Source organism: Vanrija albida (assembly GCF_041260175.1).
Source record: "Vanrija albida strain AlHP1 chromosome Unknown contig_2, whole genome shotgun sequence".
Classification (NCBI taxonomy): domain Eukaryota; kingdom Fungi; phylum Basidiomycota; class Tremellomycetes; order Trichosporonales; family Trichosporonaceae; genus Vanrija; species Vanrija albida.
This window is the reverse complement of record NW_027191421.1, coordinates 2,758,497-2,780,819: the sequence shown is the minus strand read 5'-3', so window position 1 is coordinate 2,780,819 and position 22,323 is coordinate 2,758,497. Positions and strand designations below refer to the sequence as shown.

Sequence of the window (22,323 nt, the reverse complement as noted above, 5' to 3'; positions counted from 1 at the left end):
CGGCCCCAGACTGTGCTCCCCGCGTCCCACGACCACAGATGGCCGGGGGCCCGCCGGCGTCCCCATGATCTAGCGGTAGCGAGGGAGGGAGCCAACCAGACCAGCCAGCCAGAACGCGTCAGATTCAGGCAGTGGGCATGATCGTGCACTAAAGCTCTTGGCGGGAGTATGAGGGTCATCGGCCTCGGGGGCTCCGACGGCAGCGGCTACAGTGGTGGGAGTGGCTGGCCGGCAGAGGGACATATGACTACCGTGTCCCCGGCGGTTCGGACGTCGCACTGCCGTTTGGATGTCACAAGGCCGATGGGTTTCACAACACGTGATGATGGCCTGGACTCGTGGTCTTAAGGGCTGGTGATTGCTGCGATGCACTTGATTGGCCTGGTTTGCAGTTTGACTTGCATCCGAACTGCGCACGGTGTGGTACAAGCGAAAACCAAGTTGGAAAATGGGCAGAGTGCGGTGTCTTTTCCGGATATTGCGGCGATGTAATGCTTGCCACAAGAGGGAGGTGACCGGTCACTGAAGGTCGTGGCGTCGACCACAAGTGGCGTCGACCACTCTTCCCCCATTCCCCTCTGCCTCCCTGCAACGATGCTGCATGCAAGAATGGATCACTATACGCCTGTAACACTATATGCCTTCAATACTATATGCCTGTATGCCTAGCTAGATGATGCCAATATCCGCCCCAAGAAGGGTCGCTCCACACCGCCGTTGTCGTCGTCCTGCCGCAGCGCCTCATCGACTAACGCGGCTAGTAATCCGGTGCGGGTGACACGTCTCGTCGATCCGGTTCCCCGGCTCCAACCCCACAGCCGTAGCGGTACTAGGCAATGCCTCCTCCCACACACATTGGGCCGCTAGCTCTGGGCTTTTGTTGGGGGCTGGCGTGGGGTCCCGCCTGTGTCGGATAATTGCAACAACGCGGGGGAGGATCACGATAATGCCAGAGGCAAGCGCGCAGGCACCACACCAGATGCCTGCGTACGTCCACTTGTCCTTGCCCAAGGTGATGAGCTCTGTTGACGCGTTAGCGTGTGCCGGATTTAGAATATGCGGCGCCGGACATTAGATGTCCAGGCGCGGGTGCCACCGAGTGGCGCCACTACCCACCTCCAGCAACAACGGGGCCGATGAGCGACGGCACCGACAAGCACGAGATGAGCATTCCGATGCGCATTCCCACTTCCTCAACTGGGGAAATAGACGCAGTCGCCGACCCGACAAGGGCAAACCAGGATCCAGAGACCCAACCGTACGTCACTAAGCCGATGACCGTCGGCGCGGTGCCAATCCCGGGCGGTGTCCAGAAGGCAAACAGCACCACAGCGGTGGTAAAGCCGATAGATCCAAAGACGTACCACACGCCAACGCGGTCTGCGAGGACCCCAGAGACGAGGCGCCCCACAACTGAGCCGGCGCCCGCCATGGCGATGGCGTATTCGCCAATGCGCTCGGGCACGTTGTTGGACGCTGCATATGGCAGCGCGTGGAAGAATGGCGAGAGGATGCTGCGGGGGTTAGTAGTGGGGCTGTGGGACAGCTTACTCACTTCATTCCGTACATCATTGCGCCGACAACGAGGAAGGTGTATCGGACGTCCTTCCACGGCTTCTTCATGTCGCTGAACGGCGGCGGCGTGCGTGGCGGCAGCCTCGCCTTCATGAAGAACACCGACGGGAGCATGAGCAGGATATTCAGCCCCATGATGATGAGCATGGTGTTGCGGTAGGCTGCGGCGTCAGTGGGTGCGTGAGGGCGGATTGTGGGGCGTCGTGGGCGTGGCACAGTGTCGGCTGTCGACGGTGGTTGTGGCGTCACCCATCGCAGCAATTCTCGCATTCCCCATCCTCCCATACCACATATTCCCAACGATTACCGTCGGTTACACCCCCGCGACTCTTACCCCCGTGTCCGTTGGCACGAATCGGACGTGCACAGACCGGCGGTCGCCGACGCACTTGAAGCCCGCACCACTCTAGAGCCGCTCGTGCCCACCCGACACGCGGCTGCGCCTCTAGCGCGACCCAGAAACCCGTAGCACGACGCGACCCCGCACCCCAAGCACACGGAGACCCCACTTACACGTCACGTTGAACAGCCGCTCAATCATGATGGGGTAAATGACGCCACCGAGACCGCCTCCACCAATGATGATTGCCAGCGCGGTCGACCGTCTCATGAGGAACCAGTGCGCGGCCACGGCGTTGGCCGGCGCATACACGCACGAAGCTGCGATACCGAAGAGGATGTTGCTCAGCAATAGCTGGTAATACTTGTACGAGACTGGTGTGTCAGTGCCGCCGGCTGACCGGCACTCACAAGCCATGCCGCAGAGGGCCGCTGCGGTGCCCAGCAATCCTCCGATCGTGAGTGCCCGCGCGCCGTGGACATCAAAGTAACGGCCTGTGAAGATGGCCAGGCCGAACTCGACGAGCGTCTGGATCGATCCCTGCCACCTGCGCATGCGTCAGCCGAGCGAGCTCCGCGCCGTCGCTGTGCCGACTCACGCGACGTCCGACTTGGAGTACGCCTTGAGCTGGTTGGCGAGCCAGTATGCCTGGAGCTGGCCGTTGGCGTTCACTGGCGTGTCAGCGTGCACGCGGGCACAAGCTTACTGAAGCCGAAGACGGCGAAGAGGAGGAGGACGCTGCTTGCGACGACGGACCATGCCTGCAAGCCACCGTCCGGTGGTGGGCCGTGGTCCTCGGGGTCGGCGTGCGCTGCTGCCGCTCCGGCGCTCTCGTCTACGGCGCCGGCGCCTACGCCCTTCTCATTCTCCAGCGCCGCGTGCGAGTCGCCATGCAGTCCCTCAGCTGCCAATGGTGTTTGTTTCACGTCGTCTGAAAAGCCGATGTCGGTCGGAACCGATGGAGCCGAGCTCGGCGTGTTTTCCGTTGCTGCTGTTGCTGCCATGTTGGTACTGCGCTGGTCGGGACAGTATCACTTGCCGGCGTATGTCGACTATAAGTGGCTCAGAGACATGCACGGGGACATGGAGTGGTGAATGGTGAGTCGGTGGTGTGAACGGAACGTCAAGCACGAGTCGAGGGTTGCTACCCTTGTTGGCAACAGCAACATTTCGACGGCGTAGTGCGATGGGCGGCTGGCGGCGGCTGGAGTAATCCGCTTGCCGCCAGGCCGCAGCCCATGCGGCATCGTATCGGGGCATTGCCGACCTAGTCAAGTCGGGACCTTATATTTGGTGCCTACACGGCTCTCACAATGACAGAGCAATACATGCTTGCAGCGCCGGCGGTCGGTGGTCGGCCACTGCTTGCTGTCGTGATCCGCTGTGAATTCCGACAGGATGCTTGCTGCTTACAATGCGCGGGATTGGGGTGGCGACGAGCTTGACGAGTTGTGATCGGGCGGAAACCGGGAACAAGGCCGACTGTTGCACCCGACGCCCCATCCCTGTGTCGGTGTCCCTCTCTGGGCCGAGTCAATCAGTCTGCACATCCATCCACACATCGGCCAACACTTTGATCATGCGAGGAGTGATGTGCAAGGATGGCTGATGAGCAGTGCGCACGGCCCAGTGTTAATCACCTCACAGCCTAAGAAGCTTCACTCGATCGACGGTGAAACAGGTCAGCCAGCGCTTGACCCACTATTACGTCTTGGCGTGAAACAAAACGACGACTACTGGCCGGAGCACGCGCGTGCGTTCCCTCCATCCTCGATGCTGCGTGTTCTTCTGCGTCAGGCGCGCGCGAGCAAAAGCTGGCCCTAGGGGTCGTCAATAGGCTTGCAGCATGCGTTTCCTGGGCCACCGCCAGGCTCCTGGTGCCTGATCTACAAGCGAGCGATATCCCCCCCACATTCGCCTGGGTGGTGAGAGCAGCTCCCCCGCGCGAGCGGAGGTGTGCGTCACTGCCCGTCTCGACGTCCTCTGCCCCGTCGCCTGCCCTTGCGCAGCCCTGCTCTCCTTGCCCCTCCCCCACATTCTCAAACGCCGTGCCGCAAGTCGACGCCCGCTGCCGCCGCCTATGACCCACTCCTGGTGCCACCCGCCGGCCCGGATCGCCATCTACCGCTTCAGACTACCAAGCCTTGGCTTGCCCACCTCTGTCATCATGCCATGCCCATCCGTCCCCATCAGCCCAGCCCACAGTCGCCGCATCCATCTCACTTCCTTATCCCACTCTCGTTATCCTTCGCGTCGCATTCACCGTTCACGAACGCTTCTTCTTAACCCCCTCGTGCCCGTAAGTCGCTTGTCGCCAGTGCCAAGCCTAGCTCACGCCCACGTTCGTGCCCCCCTCGCTACCGCCTCTCGTCACCCGACATCCCACCCATATATCATTCGCCGCTCGCCGCCGCTCCCATCCGCACCCACCAGACACCAAAATGTTCAAGCGCAAGTCCAAGACCGGCACCTCGCCCGTCGCGTCGACCGGTTCGGCCCTCGCTGGCCTCAACTTCAAGGGAGCTGGCGGCTCCAAGGCGGCCGCCGCTCCCACGACCTCGGCGCGCCCGTCGTGGAACACGTCGTTGGCCCCCGACGCAAAGGGCTCGGCCAACGCGCCATTCCCGGCGCGCGACGGCGTCGCCTTCCTCGACTGCCGCGTCTCGCTCGCCCCGCAAAAGGAGCTCGGCTACCTCCTGGTGGCGCTCGGCAAGGCCAACATCCGCCCAGTCCTCGTCCCCTCGGTCCTCAAGATTGTCGGCACAACAATCAAGGAGAAGGGCAAGCACGGCGTCCTCGGCGACCGCGCCGTGATTGAGCAGCACATCAAGGCCGCACTCGACGCCGTCGGAGCGCCGCCCAACATTGTCGCAGAGTTCAACCCCGCGCTCGACATGTCGTGGATCGACGAGAAGCGGTACGAGCTCCCGGCCAAGGTCGAGGAGAACATCTGGCTCGCGCTCGTCAACGGCATCGACGAGAAGCCAGGCAACGGCACGCTCGAGAAGGCGGGCAAGGCGCCCACGGGCAAGCAGACGCCCGAGGCCGCCAAGCAGACGTCGGATCGCCTTACCATCATCAATGAGATTGTCAGCGTGTGCAACAACACCAAGGGCCCTCACCTCTTGTTCACGACCGACTCGGTCATCGAGTCGTCTGCTGTCGCCGACTTTGGCGGGCCCGACCTCGGCTGCACCGTCTTCGACATGGACCGCGTCGCGACCCTCGGCCTCAAGTCGGCCGCCGACGGTGACGCGGTCGTGCAGCGCCTCCTCACCAAGGTGCAGCAGGGCCTCGCGACGAGCCCGGCGCCCGTCGCCCCCAGGCAGTTTGCGTCGTACGACCTCGCGCCTGATGAGGCATGAGGCGTGGTGCGTAGCTACGCTATACCCCTTTACCCGACACACGGTTCAGCAGTGTATCAGTTGTATTAGACAGGATGTGAGGGAGTGCCGCAGGTGGGGTGGTGCGGGGGACTCTGACACACTGACTCGCACTGATGTCGGCGGCGTCAGCTGACGCCGTATCTTGGACGGCGTGGCTGTGGGAACAATACGGCGCTGGGAGCAGGTGAGGTCGCGCCTTGTCACAGAACAATAGCTCGCGCTCTTCATCACCCGAACAGTATGGCGCTCACAATACAGCGTACCCCGAGCCCACCGACCCGTTCACCTCAATCCCCCAACGTCCCCGTTGTGGGCTTGGCCCGTCAGCACTGCCCCACCCCCGACCCACCCTTAGCAACGGCGAGGAACTTCTTGAAGTGGTCGCCCATGTCGGACGGGCCAACGCTGCGGAGGAACGCGCGCCCCAGGGCCCAGTGGTACGCGCGCGGAATGAGACAGGCGTACTCGTACGGCAGCGCCAGGGGGTTGAGGCAGCGCGCGCCGACCTCAAACGTCGGCGCGTGCATGTCGAGCGGGAGGTCGTCGACCGTCCAGCTGAGCCCCGGGCCGACCCCGAGCGCCGCGACGCAGAGCGCGTCGTCGCCAATCGCAGCGCCGACGATGAAGGCGTGCGCGCCTGACCTCGTGGAGCCCATCAAGCCCTCCTTCACGCGCAGGGCGAGCACGGCGGTCGCGACGCCGCACTCGTACTTTGCCAGAAAGCGGCACAGGCGCACGACGCCAAACAGCTCCTCGTAGTCTGCGAACAGCTCGCGCCCGGGCTCGAAGACGCCAAACGTCGACGTCGTCACGAGCTGCAGGAAGCGGAAGATGACGAGCGCGGTCTCGAACCGCTCGTCGGTGAAGTGCAGCTCGCGCACCCCGCTCGCAGAGGCCATCATGTCCCGGAACACGGCGCTGCGGTCAGGGCGGGGGGCGGGGCGAGACGCACCTCGCTGACTGGAGGTAGAACCCGTCGATGCGGAAGCGCACGTTGTCGGCCGAGACGAGCGCAAAGTCGCCCACGGCGAACTCGTCGCTGTTGGTGATGGCCGCTGGAGCGGGGGTCGTGTGCCGCGAGCGGGCGGGGTCGCGTGGCATCGTGAGGGGGTGGGTTGGTTGTCGAGAATGAGGTGGACGCGCGTTATGTAGGTGGAGCTGCCTTGCGATTGCGTCCCTAGCGTCGGGATGCGCAAGGATGGGGGGCGTCAGTGTGCGAGTGGGGTGCGACGGGGACGAGGAGCCGGGGCGAGGTGGTGCGGCCTCGCGCCCCGCCATGGCGTTGCCCAATCTCGTCTTGGGTGGTCGGCACCCATGTTACAGTACACACATGAGGATCGGTCCTCTCTCAGGAGCCCTGCTCCGTCAATCGCCTCGTCGCGTCCTTATCAGTCATCGGGGCATTCTGCTCTGTCAAGGCGGGCCCCTGAACAATTCAGTGACCAACTGACAACCAACACGACCCGACGCCTCTTCACACATAACGCTGCATGCTTAACACTTGGATGTGGCAACACGCCAGACGGCAGGTTGCCAGGGGGACTGGGAGAGGGGGTGGAACTTGAGATCTCGGGTATCCAAAGGGGGCGCAAAGGGGTCGAAGCGAGGTGGAAAAGGCCCCAAGTGCAGGTTGGTGGTCAGGCCGAGTCTATAAATGACTTGGGTTCGTTGGCAATGGACTCTGGCGAACAGTAAGCACAGCTTGGCCCTCCCCGCAATGGATTGGCTTACTGCGTGCGGCCTCGATAAAGTCCTTGAACTCGATGTGGAGCTTGTCTTTGTCTTCTCTGTCTTCTCCCACGACATCCCAAGCGCGATTCAAAGCCCAAAGGTACGGCGATGGGATCATTTGCCAGAGTTGGAGTGAGAGGCTCTTAGGGTGACAGCAGAACCCGCCGTCGATCGAATCAGTGAGATTGCGTTCGGTATGCTTCCAAGTCCTTCGAGGGCTTGCCTTGAGGGCCGAAACGCACAACTCCACGTCGTCCAGCACCGATGAGACGATGAAGTGCCAGATCCTCGAGGAGTTCGTTTCAGTCATTGTGTCGGCCCGAAGATGCAGCTTGACGATGTTGATTGATACCTGACAATCGTACTTTATCAGAAATCGCACAAGACGAAGAATGGCGCATAGATCGTGTTTGAAAGAAGTGAGGTCAAGCGTGGCGCTGAGAAGCAGTGGGATGAAACGCTTGATGGTACCAGATTGTTCGATGGTCTCGTCCGTCAGATGAATCTCTTGGCTCCCGCCGCTGAGCACCGACAACATGTCGGCAAAGACGGAGCTAAGGCTGTCAGGATGGAGCACAGACCGAGTGTGATATCAGGACGCACCTAGCTGACTGGAGATGGTGCCTATCGATGCGGAAACGTATGTTGTCCGAAGACACGATTGCAAAGTCGCCAGTAGCCCAGTCGTTGTCGTCTGTGATGGAGACAGACTCGGTCCTCGCGCGCTTGCGAGGGTTCACCCCGTCGCTGTCGATGCTGTCGGTGGAGTCTGGCATGGTGTCCGAGGGAGGAGAGAGGTCGATGGCAGCGAGGCAAACTAAAGAATGTGGTGAGGAAGAGTGCAAACGAGAAAGAGGGAAAGTGCAATGGAGGAAGACGAGGAAGACGAGGAAGACGAGGATGAGCGTTTGCCGCCCAGCGCGTGTGGACGACCTCCACCTCGCGCCGCCGCACGGGCCTCCACTTATGTACCGTCAGCCGGGTCCCCATCACTTGCCACCATGCACCACGGTACTTACTCGCATCTGCCCATGTCACAGGCGGTTGGTATTCATGCAGCGTTCAGGTATAGGCTGGTTCTTCTGCAAGCACTCTGGAGCTGTCAGATGCTTATCGTTCGGGCGCACTTGCCTGCTGGCTTGAACACAGCTGCTCACGTGGTGCCGAGTAGGGGAACATGCCTGGAACCGAGGCGCCGGTGTGCGAGAGGACGTCGAGGGGGGCGAGGTGGTGCGTCCTCGCGCATGGCGCGGCTCAATCTTGGCTGAGACGCGGACCGCACACCCTGCTACACACAGCAGCGGTGGGTCACTCTCTAAGAGTCCTACTCCTTGAGTTGTCGCGTCTCCGTCAGTCATGGGGTCTCAGACACCCGATGCCTCTGAACTGAGAAGGTTGCATCGAGCTCTTGTAGAGCTTACAGCTGGGCCCTGTGACGTACAGCAACCCGTCAAGGTTGTGGTATCGGTTGAGCGCGTTGCAATGGGATCCGGGCGAGGCCGCGAGATGGCGCATGTGCAAGAGGTTGACTCTCAGGCCGAGTCTAAATACTTGGTGGGGTGTTCGGCCATCGACTCTGCCAGACAGTGAGCACATCGTGGGGCCTACAAGGGTGAGCGGGCTTACTTTGCAACGATTCTATGTTCTCCTTGATCCTGAGATGTAGCTTCGGGTCGTTACCTCTCGTGGCCTGCCAGGCGCGTTCCAATGCACAAAGATAAGGCCATGGGATCATCGCCCAATAGGAGCTTGGGAGCTGCTTGGGGTCACAGCTCTGCCATCCCTCACCTGGGTCTAGTGGCCCTCGGCGGCTTGATTTCACGGCAGCAACGCAAAGGTCGACGTTGCCCAGCACTGACGCAAGGATGAACCCCATCCTTGAAGCCGGTGGGTCTCCCATGATGGCGGCTTTGAGATGCAGCTTGACAACGTTGATGGAGGCCTTGCAATCATACTTGATCAGGAATCGGACAAGACGGAGACTGAGGCGCGAGTTGAGGACGGGTCCAAGCGTAGCCTTGGTAAGGAGTTGAAGGAACCCGCGTACGGTGCTCGATTACTCGTTCACGTGGTCGGTCAGGTGGATCTCGTCATTCCCGCCGCTGGGCAGCGACAGCATGTCGCGGAACACGGAGCTGAGGCCATCAGAGGGATATCTCAGATCGTCCGCGACACCACGCACCTCGCTGACTGGAGATAATGCCTATCGATGCAGAACCGAACGTTGTCAGAGGAGACGATGGAGAAGTCGCCGGTGGTCCAGTCGTCGTCGTCCCTTATGCTGACGGACTCGGCCGTCCGAGCGCGCTTGCGAGTATTGGGGGCGGGCGCTGCTGCTGCTGGCGTTGGATTCTGGCATGGTGTCGGAGGGGGCAAGTGGATGCAAGTTGGGACAAGACTGATGAAGAGTGAATGGGAAGTCTGAAAGGGGATGGTGAGCCGAAACGAGGCCAGGCCGGACGACCTCCACCACGATCCAATTCACTTCTCCACCACCGCGCATGGCCGACGATGCCCAACCGCCCGTATCCTTCACGCGGCCGCAGCAGTTTCGACTCTAATCACATGCTCAAATGCTAACTCGGAAATCATCTACGGCGCCTACTCACACATGCCCATTTCACTAGGCATCACGCAGCGTCCAGGTACAGGTCGGGTTCTGCTGCACGCACTCTGGAGCTGTCAGCTTCTGCGTCTGAAGCCCACACTCACTCATGGCGGCCTCGACGTGCTCCTTGAAAGTCTCTCGGAAGTACGGCATGCCAGGGGACCACACGATGGCAAACGTGCGGGACAGAGCCCACTGGTACACCGACGGGACCAGCACCCACAGCCACAGCGGCATGTTCTGGGGGTTCAGGCTGTCGGTGCCCCGCCTCACCGAGCTGGCGAGGCACCTCTGTCCGCCGGCTACGGGTTCCCACCCCCACGGTGCGCCCCGCGTCATGTGGTCGATCACGGTGACGCACAGGTCGACATCGTCCATGACGGCCGCGAGCGTGAAGTGCTCGACGGTGACTTTGCCGGAGATCAGGAATGCTAGGAGTCTGAGGCGGACGAGCTTGAGCGTGCTCGCGCAGTCGTACTTGTTGAGGAAGTGCACGAGGCGGATGAGGCGGACGACGCTCTGCGTCAGGTCCAGCGAAGAGTTTGTTACGAGCTCGAGGAACAGCTCGATGGTGGTCGAGTGCTCGAGGGTAGGGTCGGAGAGGTGGATCTCGCGGTTACCGGTCGCTGGCCCAGACAGCATTCCGCGGAATACGGCGCTGGAGTATGTGAGATGCGCCGTGACGGTCTCAGCCCATACGTACCTGTAAGTCTGGAGATAGTGGCCGTCGACGCGGAAGCGCACGTTGTCAGAGGAGATGACAGCAAAGTCGCCCGTCTTGAAGCGGTCGTGGTCCGTGACGGCCTCGGGGATCTGAGAGTCGCTGCGTGTCCGCTTGCGCGAGGGTTGACCTGCACAGTCGTGGGTGTCCATGATAGCTGTGCGGAGGGTAAGGGCTGTGGTCAGAGGGGCAGTGGTGAGGGTGAGAGCTAGCTGGACGTGACACTGAACCTCAGTTATGTATGTGGGCCCGATGTCCGGGCCGCGCGTGTGGTAGCTTCCATCAGATACAAACAACAGAGCTGATAGCTGCACGTCGTCGCAACGGGCCACACGTGGCACCCGAACAAAGGAGGTCGCACAACTATGGGGCGGGAGAGGGACTGGGAGAAGCAACGTAGCCTGCAATGTGGAACTTGCTGACCTCGGGGCGGCTGGGGCATTGTCAGAAGGTGCCGGTGTGGCGGTGACTCACTGTTGGCCTGCTGCAATCTTCTCGTCCTGGGCTGTAGGGTCAGCAAGCGCATTGCCACCCCAGAACAACACCCACCAGTAACCTCGCGTAGCAGTTCACAGAACGTACGGGAGAGTCGCGGCTTCGGGCCCATAGATACTGGGGCGGTATATGCCTGCACCGCGCGTACGGGATGGTCTGGGGATTGAGCGTGTTCTTCCCAGCGACGTAGTCGAGCGGACCCCGCTCTTCGTCATCACTATCATCCTCATCTAGCCACGAGTATTTGTAATGCTCGAGCGCGTCGGCGCACAGGTCCACGTCGTCGAGTGAGGAGCCGATGACGAACCACTCGATCGCCCGGTCGCTGTTAGTCCCGGCATGGCGGAGGAACTGCAGGAGAACGTTCATGCCCGCGGCGCAATTGTACTTGGTGAGGAAGCGGCCGAGAGGTACCAGTTTCTCCACGACGTCAATGTCCCGATCGATAGAAGCCTCGGTGATGACAACGAGGAAGTTGTGCACGGTGGGCGCCGTCTCGAAGAATGGGTCGTCGAGCTGGAGCTCATGGAACTCGTCTGCGTTGGATGCGACATCGCGCAGGTCGCGGAAGAATCCACTGCGCTGTCAGCTCGTATCGGCGGAGGAGGCGTACCTCGCACTGAGGAGATAATGGTGGTCGATGCGGAATCGGACGTGGTCAGACGAGATGATGCTGAAGTCGCCCTTGTTCCACCACCGGTCGTCCCTGATGCTCGGTGTGTCGTCTTCAACGCATGTGCCATTCTCAACACGCGCGCGGTTGGAGCGGCCGACTGAGGCTGACTGGTCAGTGGGGGCGGCAGGGTTCATTGCGGATGGTGGTGAGGTGATGAGAGCAATGGTAAGAATCGAGTGCCGGGGTGAGAATTTACGTAGAAGGTCCTGGAATTCAGCGTGGTGAGTCCGACTTCACTTCGAGCGTTTCCGAGGGCGAACGACCACTTCGCCGATATTCGTTGGTCGCGAAAGACGAGTTGAAAGCGACGAAAGTGTTTTTTTGGTCGTGGCGAACGATGAGATATTCGCGGGGTGATGTCATGATCGAGGCTTTGCGCAGGCCTAACTCCCTTCGGGCCTATTTCTCACGTGCCTTTCACTCAGCCGATGACCACCGCCTGCCACTGAATGCCCCGCGTAACTCGACATGTAAGGAAGTGAGAACGCAACTACATGGGCATTGTGTTGCCATAGATCCTAGCTTCCTCACGGTCGTGTCCTGTTGGCGTCTGGTTAGCAGATGGACTTGAAGCGCGCGACCGACTCACGACGGGCCACCCTGAGGAACTGCTTGAACATGTCGCCCATGTCCTTGTCCTCGTTCTGGGAGGCAATCCAGGCGCGGTTCAGAGCCCAGAGGTAGTCACTTGGGATGTGGCGCGCCCATATCCATGGCAGGGTTTGAGGATGAAAGCGCGGGTAGGCATAGGCCGGGTTATCGGAGCAGTAGAAGTCGAACTCGGAGGCCTCGTCTACCAGGTCTTCCGAAACCCACTGCGATCCAGGTGGCGTGTCGAAGCACTTGGCACAAAGGTCCATATCGTCCAGGGCGGCAGCGACGACCAAGCACTCCGCGGCCAAGTCGTCCTGAAGTTGACTGAGGAGAAACAGCTTGAATAGTTTCATCGCCGCCAGGCAGTCGTACTTGTCGAGCAGCTTGCCCAGATACACCATGGGCTCGACGTCGGCCAAGCAGCGCTTGTGGATGGTACCGTCGGTGATGAGCTCGAGGAAGTGTCCGATGGTCGAGGATCTCTCCATTGTCCAGTCGGTGAAGTGGATCTCGCGCGAGTCTGAAGTGGCTGCCGAGGCGAGGTCACGAAACACGGAGCTAGTGCGTTAGGAGGGTGCATGCACGCTGTACTTACCTCGCACTCAGGAGATAGTGGTGGTCAATGCGGAAGCGGACATTGTCGGCGGAGACAAGTGCAAAGTCACCCTTGCTCCACACAGCGCTGTCTGTGATGACAGGAGCGTCGGCGTCGGGGTCGGCGTCGGGGTCGGCGTCGGTTCCCTGTCGCTTGATCCCCCTGGCCTTGGCTCCAAGGTTGGACTCATCGTGAGTGTAGGCAGAGCTGGGCATGGTGAGTGAATGGAGTGAATGTTGATGAGAGAGATGTTGCTAGAGACGTTGAATGGGTAACATGGAGAGCAACGACGTGACTTAGACCTTAAATAGGAGAGTGGCGGCGGCGCCGCCACTAGAGATCGCGCCGCGCTCGCTTTCTTCCAACGAGTGTGTCGTTGTGTTAGTGATGATCGGATCGATTGTTGTGTTGGGCCCTTCCGGGTAGAATGGGGAGGGGGGATTGAGCCCGAGTGTTTGCATAGGTTCATACAATACCATGACTGATGGACTTGGCGATATGAACAAAGAGAGTGATGGCGAAACGGGTGAACTGTTGTGAGTGCAATCGCCACACACATAGCTGGCGAAGGTGGCGATGCGCCGAAAGGGGACAAATGAAAGCTGTGGAGGCGGCTTGGATAGGCGAGGGCGATGGGCCAACACCCCCGAAACATGTGAACAATGGGTAGTGACCCGTTGGGTTTCGCACAAAGTGGGGTTGGAGGGCGACTCGGGGAATAGACATGAATTTTGGACAAATGGGTGACGAACAATCAACCGCTTGTCTTTCAACAACCTCCCAGTCGGCATTTGGATATTGAAGTCAGGATTGAACGCCGAGACTAGGTCTTGAGGGCTGACTGGTCAGTCCCATCTCCTGGTGCTTGGATGTACTTGCCTTTGGCGACGGTGACGAGCTCCTTGAAACGGTCAGGGAGCTCCTTCGATGCTCCTGCCATGCCCCAAGCCCTGTTGAGCGCCCACAAGTATGGGCCCGGAATACGTGACCACCATGTCATCGGCCAGCTCTGCGGGTTGAATGCGGCTGCCTTGTGGCGAGATGATGTTGCCGCATTTGAGGTGTTCTTGTCGTCCTCTCCTGTCCAGACGAGACCAAGGCCTCCACTCATGCATCCCACGCAGTAGTCGACATCGTCGATCGCGGCCCCGAAGCAGAACCGGTAGATGTTCGGCCGCTCAGCGTCCTTGAGAAGCAGCTTAGCGACTTTGACCAGGGTAGGACAATCGTATTTGAGAAGGAATTTGGCCAGTGGGGCGAGATAAGAGAGTTCGTCATTGTAATCATAATCCAACTCCAGATGGACGGCTAGCTGGAGAAACATTTCGATAACATCGGACGTTTCGAAATCGGTATCGGTCAGATGGACCTCGCGGGGCTCGTTGCCAGCTGTCGACACCATGTCTCGAAAGACGGAGCTAGAGTCGTGGTACTCAGCGAATGTGCATTGAGAGATTAATTTCTCCACTATGCCCTACACTCACCTTGCTGTGAGAAGATAGTGCTGATCAACTCGAAAGCGTACATTGTTGCAGGAAATGATTGAAAAGTCGCCCGTCTTCCAGGTGTCGTCGTCCAAAATTTCGGTATCCCTTGAATCGTCGTGTGCATCGGCTTTCACCATATCGTCATCCACAGTCGGTGGTACCACGTCGAGGGATTCTTCAGATGACTTGACCGCTTTGTGTGGTGGTGTGTGCTGGGAAGCGTGAGATTTGTCGAGACGAGAGGTGAATGGAAGAAGGAGAGAGGGGGGGACGGGGGGGAGAGTCGGCGAGGGGCTTATATCGTTGTGCTGGATTAGCGGGCGCAAAAGGGTGTCAATGGTCGAGGGGGAATTGAGTGGGGGTTGGAGACAGTGAACAACTGAGGGGGCGACCGCTGCGGCGCGCAGAGAAGTCCCAGTGTCTCCGAAGTTAGCTCATCCCTGCGGTGCCCGACATACGATTATGGGCGGCATGACGTCCTTCGCCCAGTACATCAGGTGTCGCAAGCTGCAAAACGCGCACGCTTAGTGACGGCGATCACGGTAACAATAACGCACCTTTCGCCGCCGCGAGCAGCTCCCTGAACTTTGTCGGCAGCTCCTTGGTGTTGCCCACCATGCCCCAGGCCCGGTTCAGTGCCCACAGGTACTCGGCGGGGAGAATCGACCACACGGTGAATGACAGTGCCTGGGGGTTGAACGCGTTGCCCTTGGCACGACAGAACCTGGCGTCCGACGTGTCGAACTCGTTGTCGCCGTTCCACGTGCTGAGCGTGTCGCTCGCCATGGCGTGGAAGCAGAGGTCGGGGTCGTCGATCGCGGCGCCCAGCACAAACAGGTATATCTTGCTCCTCTTCCTGGCCGAGATCTGGTCCCGCGCGAGCAGGATGAGGACCTTGATCGCGGCCGTGCAGTCAAACTTGAGGAGGAACTGGGCGAGGTGCACGATCTTGACCATCTCGGACGGGGAGAAGCCCAGCTCGGCCTTGGTGATCAGCCGGAGAAAGTGGCCAATCACCAGCGCCGTCTCGAGGAAGCGATCGGTGAGCTGTATCTCTGGGTGGTCGGGCCGCGCGACCGACAGCATGTCGCGGAAGACCGAGCTGCGTGCTCAGGATCGGGACGGCGGGCGACTCACCTCGCGCTCAGTAGGTAGTGCCGGTCGACGAAGAAGCGCACGTTGTCAGACGAGACGATGGCAAAGTCACCCGTGGTCCAGTGCTTGTCATTTGTGATCTCGTCGTCGTTGTCGCACGCCCTGGCCTTCATCTTGACCTCGTGCTCGATGAGGGGGGCCGCATGGAGGTCGTCGTAGCTGGTGACCCGGGTGATCCTAACTGGCATGGTGGGTGGGAAACAACATGGGGCGAGGTGGGACCGGCCTTGTCGACCCCCCACATCTTGTTGATTTTGTGCATGAGCTCGAGGACGACGATTAAGACGAGAGTCGTACTGTTGGACGGGCCTGGATGCCATTTTGCCACCGAAACCCGCACAAACAACACCTCCACTCTGGTGGTCCACCCAAATTCAAATGACGTCACGGGTGGCCAGATGGGCAATCCAGATGGGCATCCAGGCCCTCGAGCGAGCTGCACCCGCACCGGACATTGATTATGCATGGTACATACGATTGGCCTCGCTGGCAGCGCAGCGTGCATCCATGACCCGTCCAGTAGCGTATCGCTCCCCTCTGGCAGGTGCACGGGGCAGGCGTCGTCGGGGCTCCGGAGCGGCCGACCCTGGCTCCCCCGCAGCAACGGGCGCGGTCTCGAAGTGGTCGGGGTCGGAGGTGCGTGCATCTCACACGGCGCGGCGGCACAATCCTCCGTCATACCGCTGAAGAAGCCGGGAGGTGAGCTCTAGCAATGCTAATCTACTGCCCACCCGGCACTATCAAGGCCGCACGACTGGATATGGTGCCCCGGGTTGCCTGAGGCGATGATGCGCAGTTACCCACCGGTCCTGGGTAGGCCTCATTTGATGGCGCGTGTGCCGCCTGTTGGTGCGTCGGAGGTGGGCTTGATTTGCGCACGCTGACTCATGCGCAGCCTCACCTCTCGGCCATGGGCCATCCAAACTCGCCCAGCAACAACTGCGGCGCGGGGCAGATCTGGACAACTTCGGAAGAGACATTGGATCGGTGCATGGAGGTAATGTAGGACGAGGATAGCATACTCATCGAGTAGAGGTGGTGGGAGGTCTCCGCAGGGAAGACCGTTGCCATATCCGGACTGCAGGCAGCTGTGGTTTCACTCACCACCCGTCCGCCCACCCTTCGCCTCCTTGAGGAACTGCACAAAGTACTCCTGCACCGCGACATGGTTGCGGCTCTTGGCGTCTCAAGCGCGCGCCAGAGCATTCAAGTAGTCGCAGGGCACGAGGCACCAGAGGCGGTACGGCAGCGTCTGGGCGCACACGCTAGCGTCTAGCAGAGCGCGGCGACGCACATATCGGCGCTGTCCATGGCGCCGCCGACGGCACAGGGTCGGCACGCTAGCGGTCTCCGGGATGCCGAGGGAGTGGCTCCTGTGCAATGCAGGGGGAAGTGGAGGGGCGCCGCGCACGCGTACTTCGGAAGAGGCCAAGATTTAGGAGGCGCGCGATGTGGATCTCGCCCCATGGCAGCTCGAAGTCCTTGACGAGGGTGAGGAAGCCGTCGATGATCGTCTCGATCTCGGGGTGGGTGAGCGTCAGCTCGGGGGGACCGCGGGTGGTTGCGAGCATGTGTTGGAATACTGGGCTGGGGTCAGCTTGGGTGGGGTGGGGTTGCCTCGCGGTGAGGAGGAGTTGTCGGCCGACACTGAACTCCTTGCCGTCTGAGGACACGATCTTGAAGTGGCCGCTGATATCTGGGGCGGAGTCGGTGCGTCTCCTCTTGTAGTTGCTGCTATCGTCGCTGTCGACGGTGGTGTCGCCTCAGGGGTTGCGTTTGTTCATCGTCAGTGCCGAGGAGGATGCTAGCGAGGGAGATGTGGTCGAGAGAGTGGATTGGAACGAGGGTAGACTGGCGAGCGACAAGGTAGGCTGCGGTTGACTCAGCTCACCGCACCCGGGTGAGCGCTGGGGCAAGGACAGCTTCGCCACCAGCGACCACGGTCACAGATTTTTTGCATACGGCTGGCTTGGTAGATTGGGCGAACATCGCATGGCTAAGAATGTTTGTATTCACTGTTCTGATGGGTCTACATGGACGCGGATGGAAACACACGAGGGAGGCGGGGTGTCGGGCCTCGGCGGTTTAGGTTGCTGCGTTGGCCGGATTGCGGTTGGCTGGTTGGTCATTTTGACAATCAGCGTTGCTCACGGACCGGACAGGGAGGTACTGGCCCACCTTTTGCCTCCTTGATGAATGTCGCGAAATCATCATGCACAGTTGTCAAACGTGAGCCGACGTTATTCCAAGCTCGTCCAAGAGCCCAAAGATAGTCGGAAGGGACTAGGCCCCAGAGGTGGTGGGACAGAGTTTGAGGGTTCAATCCTTTCGAGTAGCGAAGAATGAGAGCTCACATGTCCGGGTTGTCCATCACTGAGCCGACAATGATGCAATCGACAGCCGTCACGGTGGGTGCGCCCGCGAAGGATGTCCCACCAAACAAGCCGCGCTCCATGTGAACACGAATGAGGTACAGACACGACGAGCATTCGTACTTCTGGAGGAATCGGATGAGCTTGACAAGCCGGTCGATGTGAACCGCGTCCCAGGGCCACTTGTATTGGATGGCCAGAGTAAAGAAGGCTTCGAGAGTGTCACCCGTTTCGATTTCCGTGTCGGTGAGGGCAAGCTCAGGCGGGCCACCCCCGATCGCCAGCATGTCGCGGAAGACTGGGCTGTGGGGTTAGGATGGATGGGGATGCGCGACGACCTACCTGGCGGTGAGAAGGAGGTGTCGGCCAATGTTGAACTCCTTGCCGTCGGAGGACACAAGCTTGAAGTCGCTGCCGGTGGCGTCATGGGCCGAGTCGGTGCGCTGCTTCTTGTTGGTGCCCTCGCCGTCATCGGCAGTGAGGTCGCTGCTCGCGTCACGCTTGCTCATTGTCGGAGTAGAGGTGCTGAGAGCGAGTGGAAGAGTACTTGACAGAGTGGTGAAGTGGAAGGAAGGAAGAATGGCGAGCAGCAGAGCCGGTGGATGTTCACTCAACTCTGCGCCCTCATGACGGGAGCAGAGTGCACCCACCTCCGCCACTTCTCGCTCCTGGCTGCTCCAGTGCCCAGGTTTTCACAGCCGCCAAGTCTCCCAGCAGTATGCATTGGTGCTGGGTTGGCCAGTCGAGCTCGGTTGCGGGACACGTGCTTTGGTACAGGAACATACGGGTAGTGACCATATGGTGACCACAAGGACTGTACTCCATGAGGAGCGGGAATCGACACTGCCAGACGGGGGCATGGGAGAGCCTACATGGGGTGTATAAATCTATACAGATATAGAGAATTTGAAGCGAGGCTTGCAAGAGACCCCGACACCCCGCTTGAGGAACAGTGTTAGGCCAAGTGGCCTGACACCATGACTTGTGTCAGTCCAGAATCCTTCGCGGTGGTCGACGACTCACGCTTCCCAAGTTCGAGGTACTCTTCAAACTCCTCCACGAAGCCATCGTGGTAGCCTCCAACTGAATCCCAGGTGCGAACTAGCGCCCAGAAGTAGATAAACGGAATCTGCGCCGCGAGCTGGTAGGGAATCTGGGAAGGGTTGAAGCATGGATTGATAAATGGATCCTGTGATCGCTCGGTGGCCGCATCGAAGGCAGTGATGCACACTTGAATGTCGTCCATGATTGCCCCGACGATGAACCAGTGGAGGCCAGCATAGGGTCGGTCCTCTGTGATGCTGCAGTGGAGGTGGAGGCCGATGACGGTGAGCGCGGGTGCGCACTCGTACTTGATAAGGAAGCGCACAAGGGTGACCATGTCGCTGAAATCGGGTCCAAAGCGCTCGTTGTCGATGCGGTTCGTCGTAATGAGGTTGAGGAACTTGTGGACGACGAGGGCGGTTTCTGTATGGGGGTCGGTGAGGTTGATGAGCTTGGGTCCGCTTCCCGCTGCAAGCATGTCGCGAAAAACACCACTTCCCATCAGCTACTTTCAATGGGGAGCAGTACCCACCTCGCACTCTGCAGGTAGTGGGTGTCGATGCGAAAGGTGATATCGTCGGAGGACACGAGGGTGAAGTCGCCGTCCTGCCAGGAGTGGGAGAGCGAGACGCGCAGTTTCTTGGAGGACTTGTCCTCGCCTGGTGGCGAAGGGGAGCGGCGCTTGAGAGACATGGTGAGGGAAGAAGGGGCGAGTCGCTAATAGTAGAAAGTGACTGGGAGGTTGAGATAGGAGACGGTGAGAGTGGAAGTGCGAAAGGAAGACGGCCAAGAATGTGCACCTCCACCACTACCATTTGCCGCGCCGCACGGACCTCCACTTGCCACTCGCCCGCGTGCACCCTCGCCCTCGCCCAGTCTACCACTTATGCATGATGGCGATGCTACCAAATAAGGCTACTTCAAGCTGCAGCGCGATACCAATCACGCTCATGTGTTCTTAGACCTTGGTGGCTGGGAACGGGTAAGCACAGCACAAAGCCACCTCACCCACCCTTGGCATCCTGGAGAAGGAGGGCAAACTTGAGGGGCAGATCGGTGTGGTCGCCGACGGTCAGAAACGCGCGGTCAAGGGCCCAGCGGTAGTCGAGTGGGATGAGGGCGACCCACTCCATCGGGAGGGTCTGCGTGTTGAAGTGGCTGCCCTTGCTGGCGCGCGTGTTGCCGAGCGCGTCCTTGCCCTCGCCCTTCTTGCGCTTGTGTGGGCTGTCCTCCCACTTGTCGAACGGGGGGCGGAGGGCGCTGGTGCAGATGTCGGCGTCGTCGAGCGCCGCGCCGAGGATGAACGATCTGATCCCGCCGCCGTACCCCTGCCCAATGTGGAGCGCGAGCACAGTGATGGCCGCGGCGCAGTCGTACTTCTTGAGGAGCTGGCCGAGCTGGACGTGGTCGCTCATGCGCCAGCTGCCGCTGGCGACCTGGGCGTTGACGATGATGTTGAGGAAGCGCGCAACGATGTCGGCCGTCTCGAAGTCCGGGTCGGTGAACTCGATCTTGAGCGGGCCGTCGGTCCCCGACTCGATCATGTCGCGGAACACGGTGCTGGGTGGTGAGTCGTGCGGAGGGGGCAAGAGGGAAGGAAAGCGTGACTCACCTCGCGCTGCGCAGGTGGTAGTCCTCGATCTTGAGGTCGACGCCGTCCGACGACGTGATGGTAAAGTTGCCCGAGGACCACTCGGGCATGGGCGAGTTCGGGCGGGAGGCGGGGGAGGTCGAGTTGCTGCTGCTCATGGTTGACTGGAGAGAAGAGTGAAGTCGAAGAGCGTCAAGTGATGGGCGGTTTAAAAGGGCGGCCGTGTCTTGCTGTCGATCCGCACAACGCCCGTTTCCACCTCCCCGCCCTTCTCCGCTCTTGTGATGGTGGTTACTCTTTTGATGGCGGTAAGTGGGACAAAGGAGACTCGTTCAGTGTATACTAAACATAGTCCAGTAAGTGCGTCAGAGTGTTGTTTGAACACCGATGCGTGTTGTTAAAAGACAAAGGCAGCGCTCGCCACCCCGGTTGTTCGACTTGTGCCAGATACACCGGCACAACGGTCAGGCGTCACAATATGTAGCGACCACCATACATCATTGACCTCCTTCGTCTACCTATGCCACGCGAAGTTCTTCTGCGTCCTGCGCGGTGCTGGACGAATGTCGTCGTTGGGATCAAGTGGCCGAGCCGAGGTTCAGGGGTGCCTTCACACTGTCGCGCCGACCTGCAACAGGAATCAGCTCGACACTCACCTCACAGCCCCTCTCACCTGCCATGATCTCGCGAAACTCTTCGGCCAGGAACTTGATGATTTTCCTTCCCTTCGTCCGGTGGAAGGCGTGGTCCAGTGCCCAGCGATAGTCGTCTGGCACCAGCTTCACCAGGGGCAGTGACCAAGTCTGCGTGTCGAGCTGGCAGCCGTGTTCGAACGCCCCTCCGAAACCAATCTCCTTGGGCCACTGAGCTGTATGCGGCGGCGCATGGGTGAATCCTCGCGACTGTAAGGCGGCGGTCTGAGCGGCCAAAATTGTGGGACCCGCCGTAGGCACCCGCACAATGGGCTCACGGGACACCGTCTCCCAATCCGGGAGAGGATAGCGCATGGCCTCAGCGCACACGTCTACGTTGTCGAGGACCGCGCCGAGTACGAACACAAGCACGCGCCCGTTGGGGATGGTGCCGCACAGAGAGACTAAGAGTCGGAGGGTGGGGCCGCAGTCGTACTTCCTCAGGAACTGGGCGAGGAGGACAAGGACTTGTGGCGGCCTCTTCGCCTCGATATGTCCGTGCACGGCAAGCTGCAGAAAGCACTTGACGATGAGAGAGCACTCGAGCTCATCATCAATAAAATCCAGCTGCTGGACGCCGCTGCCGATCGATATCACGTCGCGGAAGAAGACACTGGGTATGAGTCTTGGCGGATGCGAGGGACCCACCCTGCGCTGAGGAGGTGATAGTCCATGACCTTGAAGTGGACGCCATCGGAGGATATGAGCGTGAAGTTGCCGCCCGCCCAGTCCTTGTGGATGTTGGGTGTCTTGGGGGCCTTGGGGACCTTGGGGCTCTTGAGCTTGCGCTTGGGTGCCATGGTCGTTGTGAGAAGAGGAGGGAGGTAGGACACTGAGCGTCGGTTTGTCTCCACCAGTCACTATTTAAGGACGGAGTGACAATGGCGCGCGAGTGCGGGCGCGAAGGAGTTCGCACGGAGACGACGAGTGACATTAGAATGCAGGCACTCTTAGTCTCGCACTTGGCGAGAAGTCCAAGTGAACGAGGTTGCGAGGAAGGAGGAAGGGTGACTCACTGTGGCGTGCACGCTGGGTGGACGGTGATTTTGGGTGGCGAGGAGGCGCACGGACGCACCAGCCACTGGCACAAATCGTGTCTTCCTTCATCTTCCCTTCTTCTTTTCTGCAATCATCCCTTGGTCGACACCCTATTGTTCTCCCCTTCTCACGACTTGAATTGAGTCCCACTTCACATACCCCCGCTCCCCACGCAAGCTCCCACGCAAGCTCGGCTCCATGTCTACCGACCCAGCACCAGCAT

General features: G+C 60.2%; 12 protein-coding genes across 12 annotated transcripts; 1 reads left to right on the top strand and 11 right to left on the bottom strand.

The window, feature by feature from the left end:
- Window positions 1-1,108: 1,108 nt before the first annotated feature.
- On the bottom strand, window positions 1,109-2,919 carry Q8F55_002758 (uncharacterized protein; the record flags this gene model as incomplete). The annotated part of the gene is made up of 6 exons (XM_069351349.1): window positions 1,109-1,514; window positions 1,556-1,736; window positions 2,089-2,289; window positions 2,326-2,462; window positions 2,514-2,586; window positions 2,622-2,919. The coding sequence occupies 6 exons, from the start codon at window positions 2,917-2,919 to the stop codon at window positions 1,109-1,111; spliced, it is 1,296 nt and encodes a 431-aa protein (XP_069211735.1).
- Window positions 2,920-4,356: 1,437 nt separating this feature from the next.
- Window positions 4,357-5,280, top strand: Q8F55_002757 (uncharacterized protein; the record flags this gene model as incomplete). The annotated part of the gene is made up of 1 exon (XM_069351348.1): window positions 4,357-5,280. One exon carries the CDS (start codon window positions 4,357-4,359, stop codon window positions 5,278-5,280), a length of 924 nt encoding a protein of 307 aa, XP_069211734.1.
- A 303-nt stretch (window positions 5,281-5,583) lies between these two features.
- On the bottom strand, window positions 5,584-6,402 carry Q8F55_002756 (uncharacterized protein; the record flags this gene model as incomplete). Its single annotated transcript, XM_069351347.1, has 3 exons — window positions 5,584-5,615; window positions 5,651-6,219; window positions 6,254-6,402. The coding sequence occupies 3 exons, from the start codon at window positions 6,400-6,402 to the stop codon at window positions 5,584-5,586; spliced, it is 750 nt and encodes a 249-aa protein (XP_069211733.1).
- Window positions 6,403-6,938: 536 nt separating this feature from the next.
- Q8F55_002755 (uncharacterized protein) lies at window positions 6,939-7,808 on the bottom strand (the record flags this gene model as incomplete). Its single annotated transcript, XM_069351346.1, has 4 exons — window positions 6,939-6,982; window positions 7,033-7,088; window positions 7,275-7,586; window positions 7,636-7,808. The coding sequence occupies 4 exons, from the start codon at window positions 7,806-7,808 to the stop codon at window positions 6,939-6,941; spliced, it is 585 nt and encodes a 194-aa protein (XP_069211732.1).
- A 1,847-nt stretch (window positions 7,809-9,655) lies between these two features.
- On the bottom strand, window positions 9,656-10,513 carry Q8F55_002754 (uncharacterized protein; the record flags this gene model as incomplete). The annotated part of the gene is made up of 3 exons (XM_069351345.1): window positions 9,656-9,705; window positions 9,745-10,298; window positions 10,344-10,513. 3 exons carry the CDS (start codon window positions 10,511-10,513, stop codon window positions 9,656-9,658), a joined length of 774 nt encoding a protein of 257 aa, XP_069211731.1.
- A 211-nt stretch (window positions 10,514-10,724) lies between these two features.
- Window positions 10,725-11,666, bottom strand: Q8F55_002753 (uncharacterized protein; the record flags this gene model as incomplete). Its single annotated transcript, XM_069351344.1, has 4 exons — window positions 10,725-10,794; window positions 10,836-10,861; window positions 10,911-11,433; window positions 11,470-11,666. 4 exons carry the CDS (start codon window positions 11,664-11,666, stop codon window positions 10,725-10,727), a joined length of 816 nt encoding a protein of 271 aa, XP_069211730.1.
- A 420-nt stretch (window positions 11,667-12,086) lies between these two features.
- On the bottom strand, window positions 12,087-12,936 carry Q8F55_002752 (uncharacterized protein; the record flags this gene model as incomplete). The annotated part of the gene is made up of 2 exons (XM_069351343.1): window positions 12,087-12,684; window positions 12,722-12,936. The coding sequence occupies 2 exons, from the start codon at window positions 12,934-12,936 to the stop codon at window positions 12,087-12,089; spliced, it is 813 nt and encodes a 270-aa protein (XP_069211729.1).
- A 608-nt stretch (window positions 12,937-13,544) lies between these two features.
- On the bottom strand, window positions 13,545-15,551 carry Q8F55_002751 (uncharacterized protein; the record flags this gene model as incomplete). The annotated part of the gene is made up of 3 exons (XM_069351342.1): window positions 13,545-13,927; window positions 14,766-15,310; window positions 15,346-15,551. The coding sequence occupies 3 exons, from the start codon at window positions 15,549-15,551 to the stop codon at window positions 13,545-13,547; spliced, it is 1,134 nt and encodes a 377-aa protein (XP_069211728.1).
- Window positions 15,552-16,549: 998 nt separating this feature from the next.
- Window positions 16,550-18,244, bottom strand: Q8F55_002750 (uncharacterized protein; the record flags this gene model as incomplete). The annotated part of the gene is made up of 4 exons (XM_069351341.1): window positions 16,550-16,635; window positions 16,781-16,950; window positions 17,718-18,038; window positions 18,078-18,244. 4 exons carry the CDS (start codon window positions 18,242-18,244, stop codon window positions 16,550-16,552), a joined length of 744 nt encoding a protein of 247 aa, XP_069211727.1.
- Window positions 18,245-18,690: 446 nt separating this feature from the next.
- Q8F55_002749 (uncharacterized protein) lies at window positions 18,691-19,472 on the bottom strand (the record flags this gene model as incomplete). Its single annotated transcript, XM_069351340.1, has 2 exons — window positions 18,691-19,273; window positions 19,312-19,472. The coding sequence occupies 2 exons, from the start codon at window positions 19,470-19,472 to the stop codon at window positions 18,691-18,693; spliced, it is 744 nt and encodes a 247-aa protein (XP_069211726.1).
- A 265-nt stretch (window positions 19,473-19,737) lies between these two features.
- Window positions 19,738-20,528, bottom strand: Q8F55_002748 (uncharacterized protein; the record flags this gene model as incomplete). The annotated part of the gene is made up of 3 exons (XM_069351339.1): window positions 19,738-19,751; window positions 19,792-20,339; window positions 20,392-20,528. 3 exons carry the CDS (start codon window positions 20,526-20,528, stop codon window positions 19,738-19,740), a joined length of 699 nt encoding a protein of 232 aa, XP_069211725.1.
- A 420-nt stretch (window positions 20,529-20,948) lies between these two features.
- Q8F55_002747 (uncharacterized protein) lies at window positions 20,949-21,862 on the bottom strand (the record flags this gene model as incomplete). The annotated part of the gene is made up of 3 exons (XM_069351338.1): window positions 20,949-20,998; window positions 21,044-21,642; window positions 21,711-21,862. 3 exons carry the CDS (start codon window positions 21,860-21,862, stop codon window positions 20,949-20,951), a joined length of 801 nt encoding a protein of 266 aa, XP_069211724.1.
- Window positions 21,863-22,323: the final 461 nt, after the last annotated feature.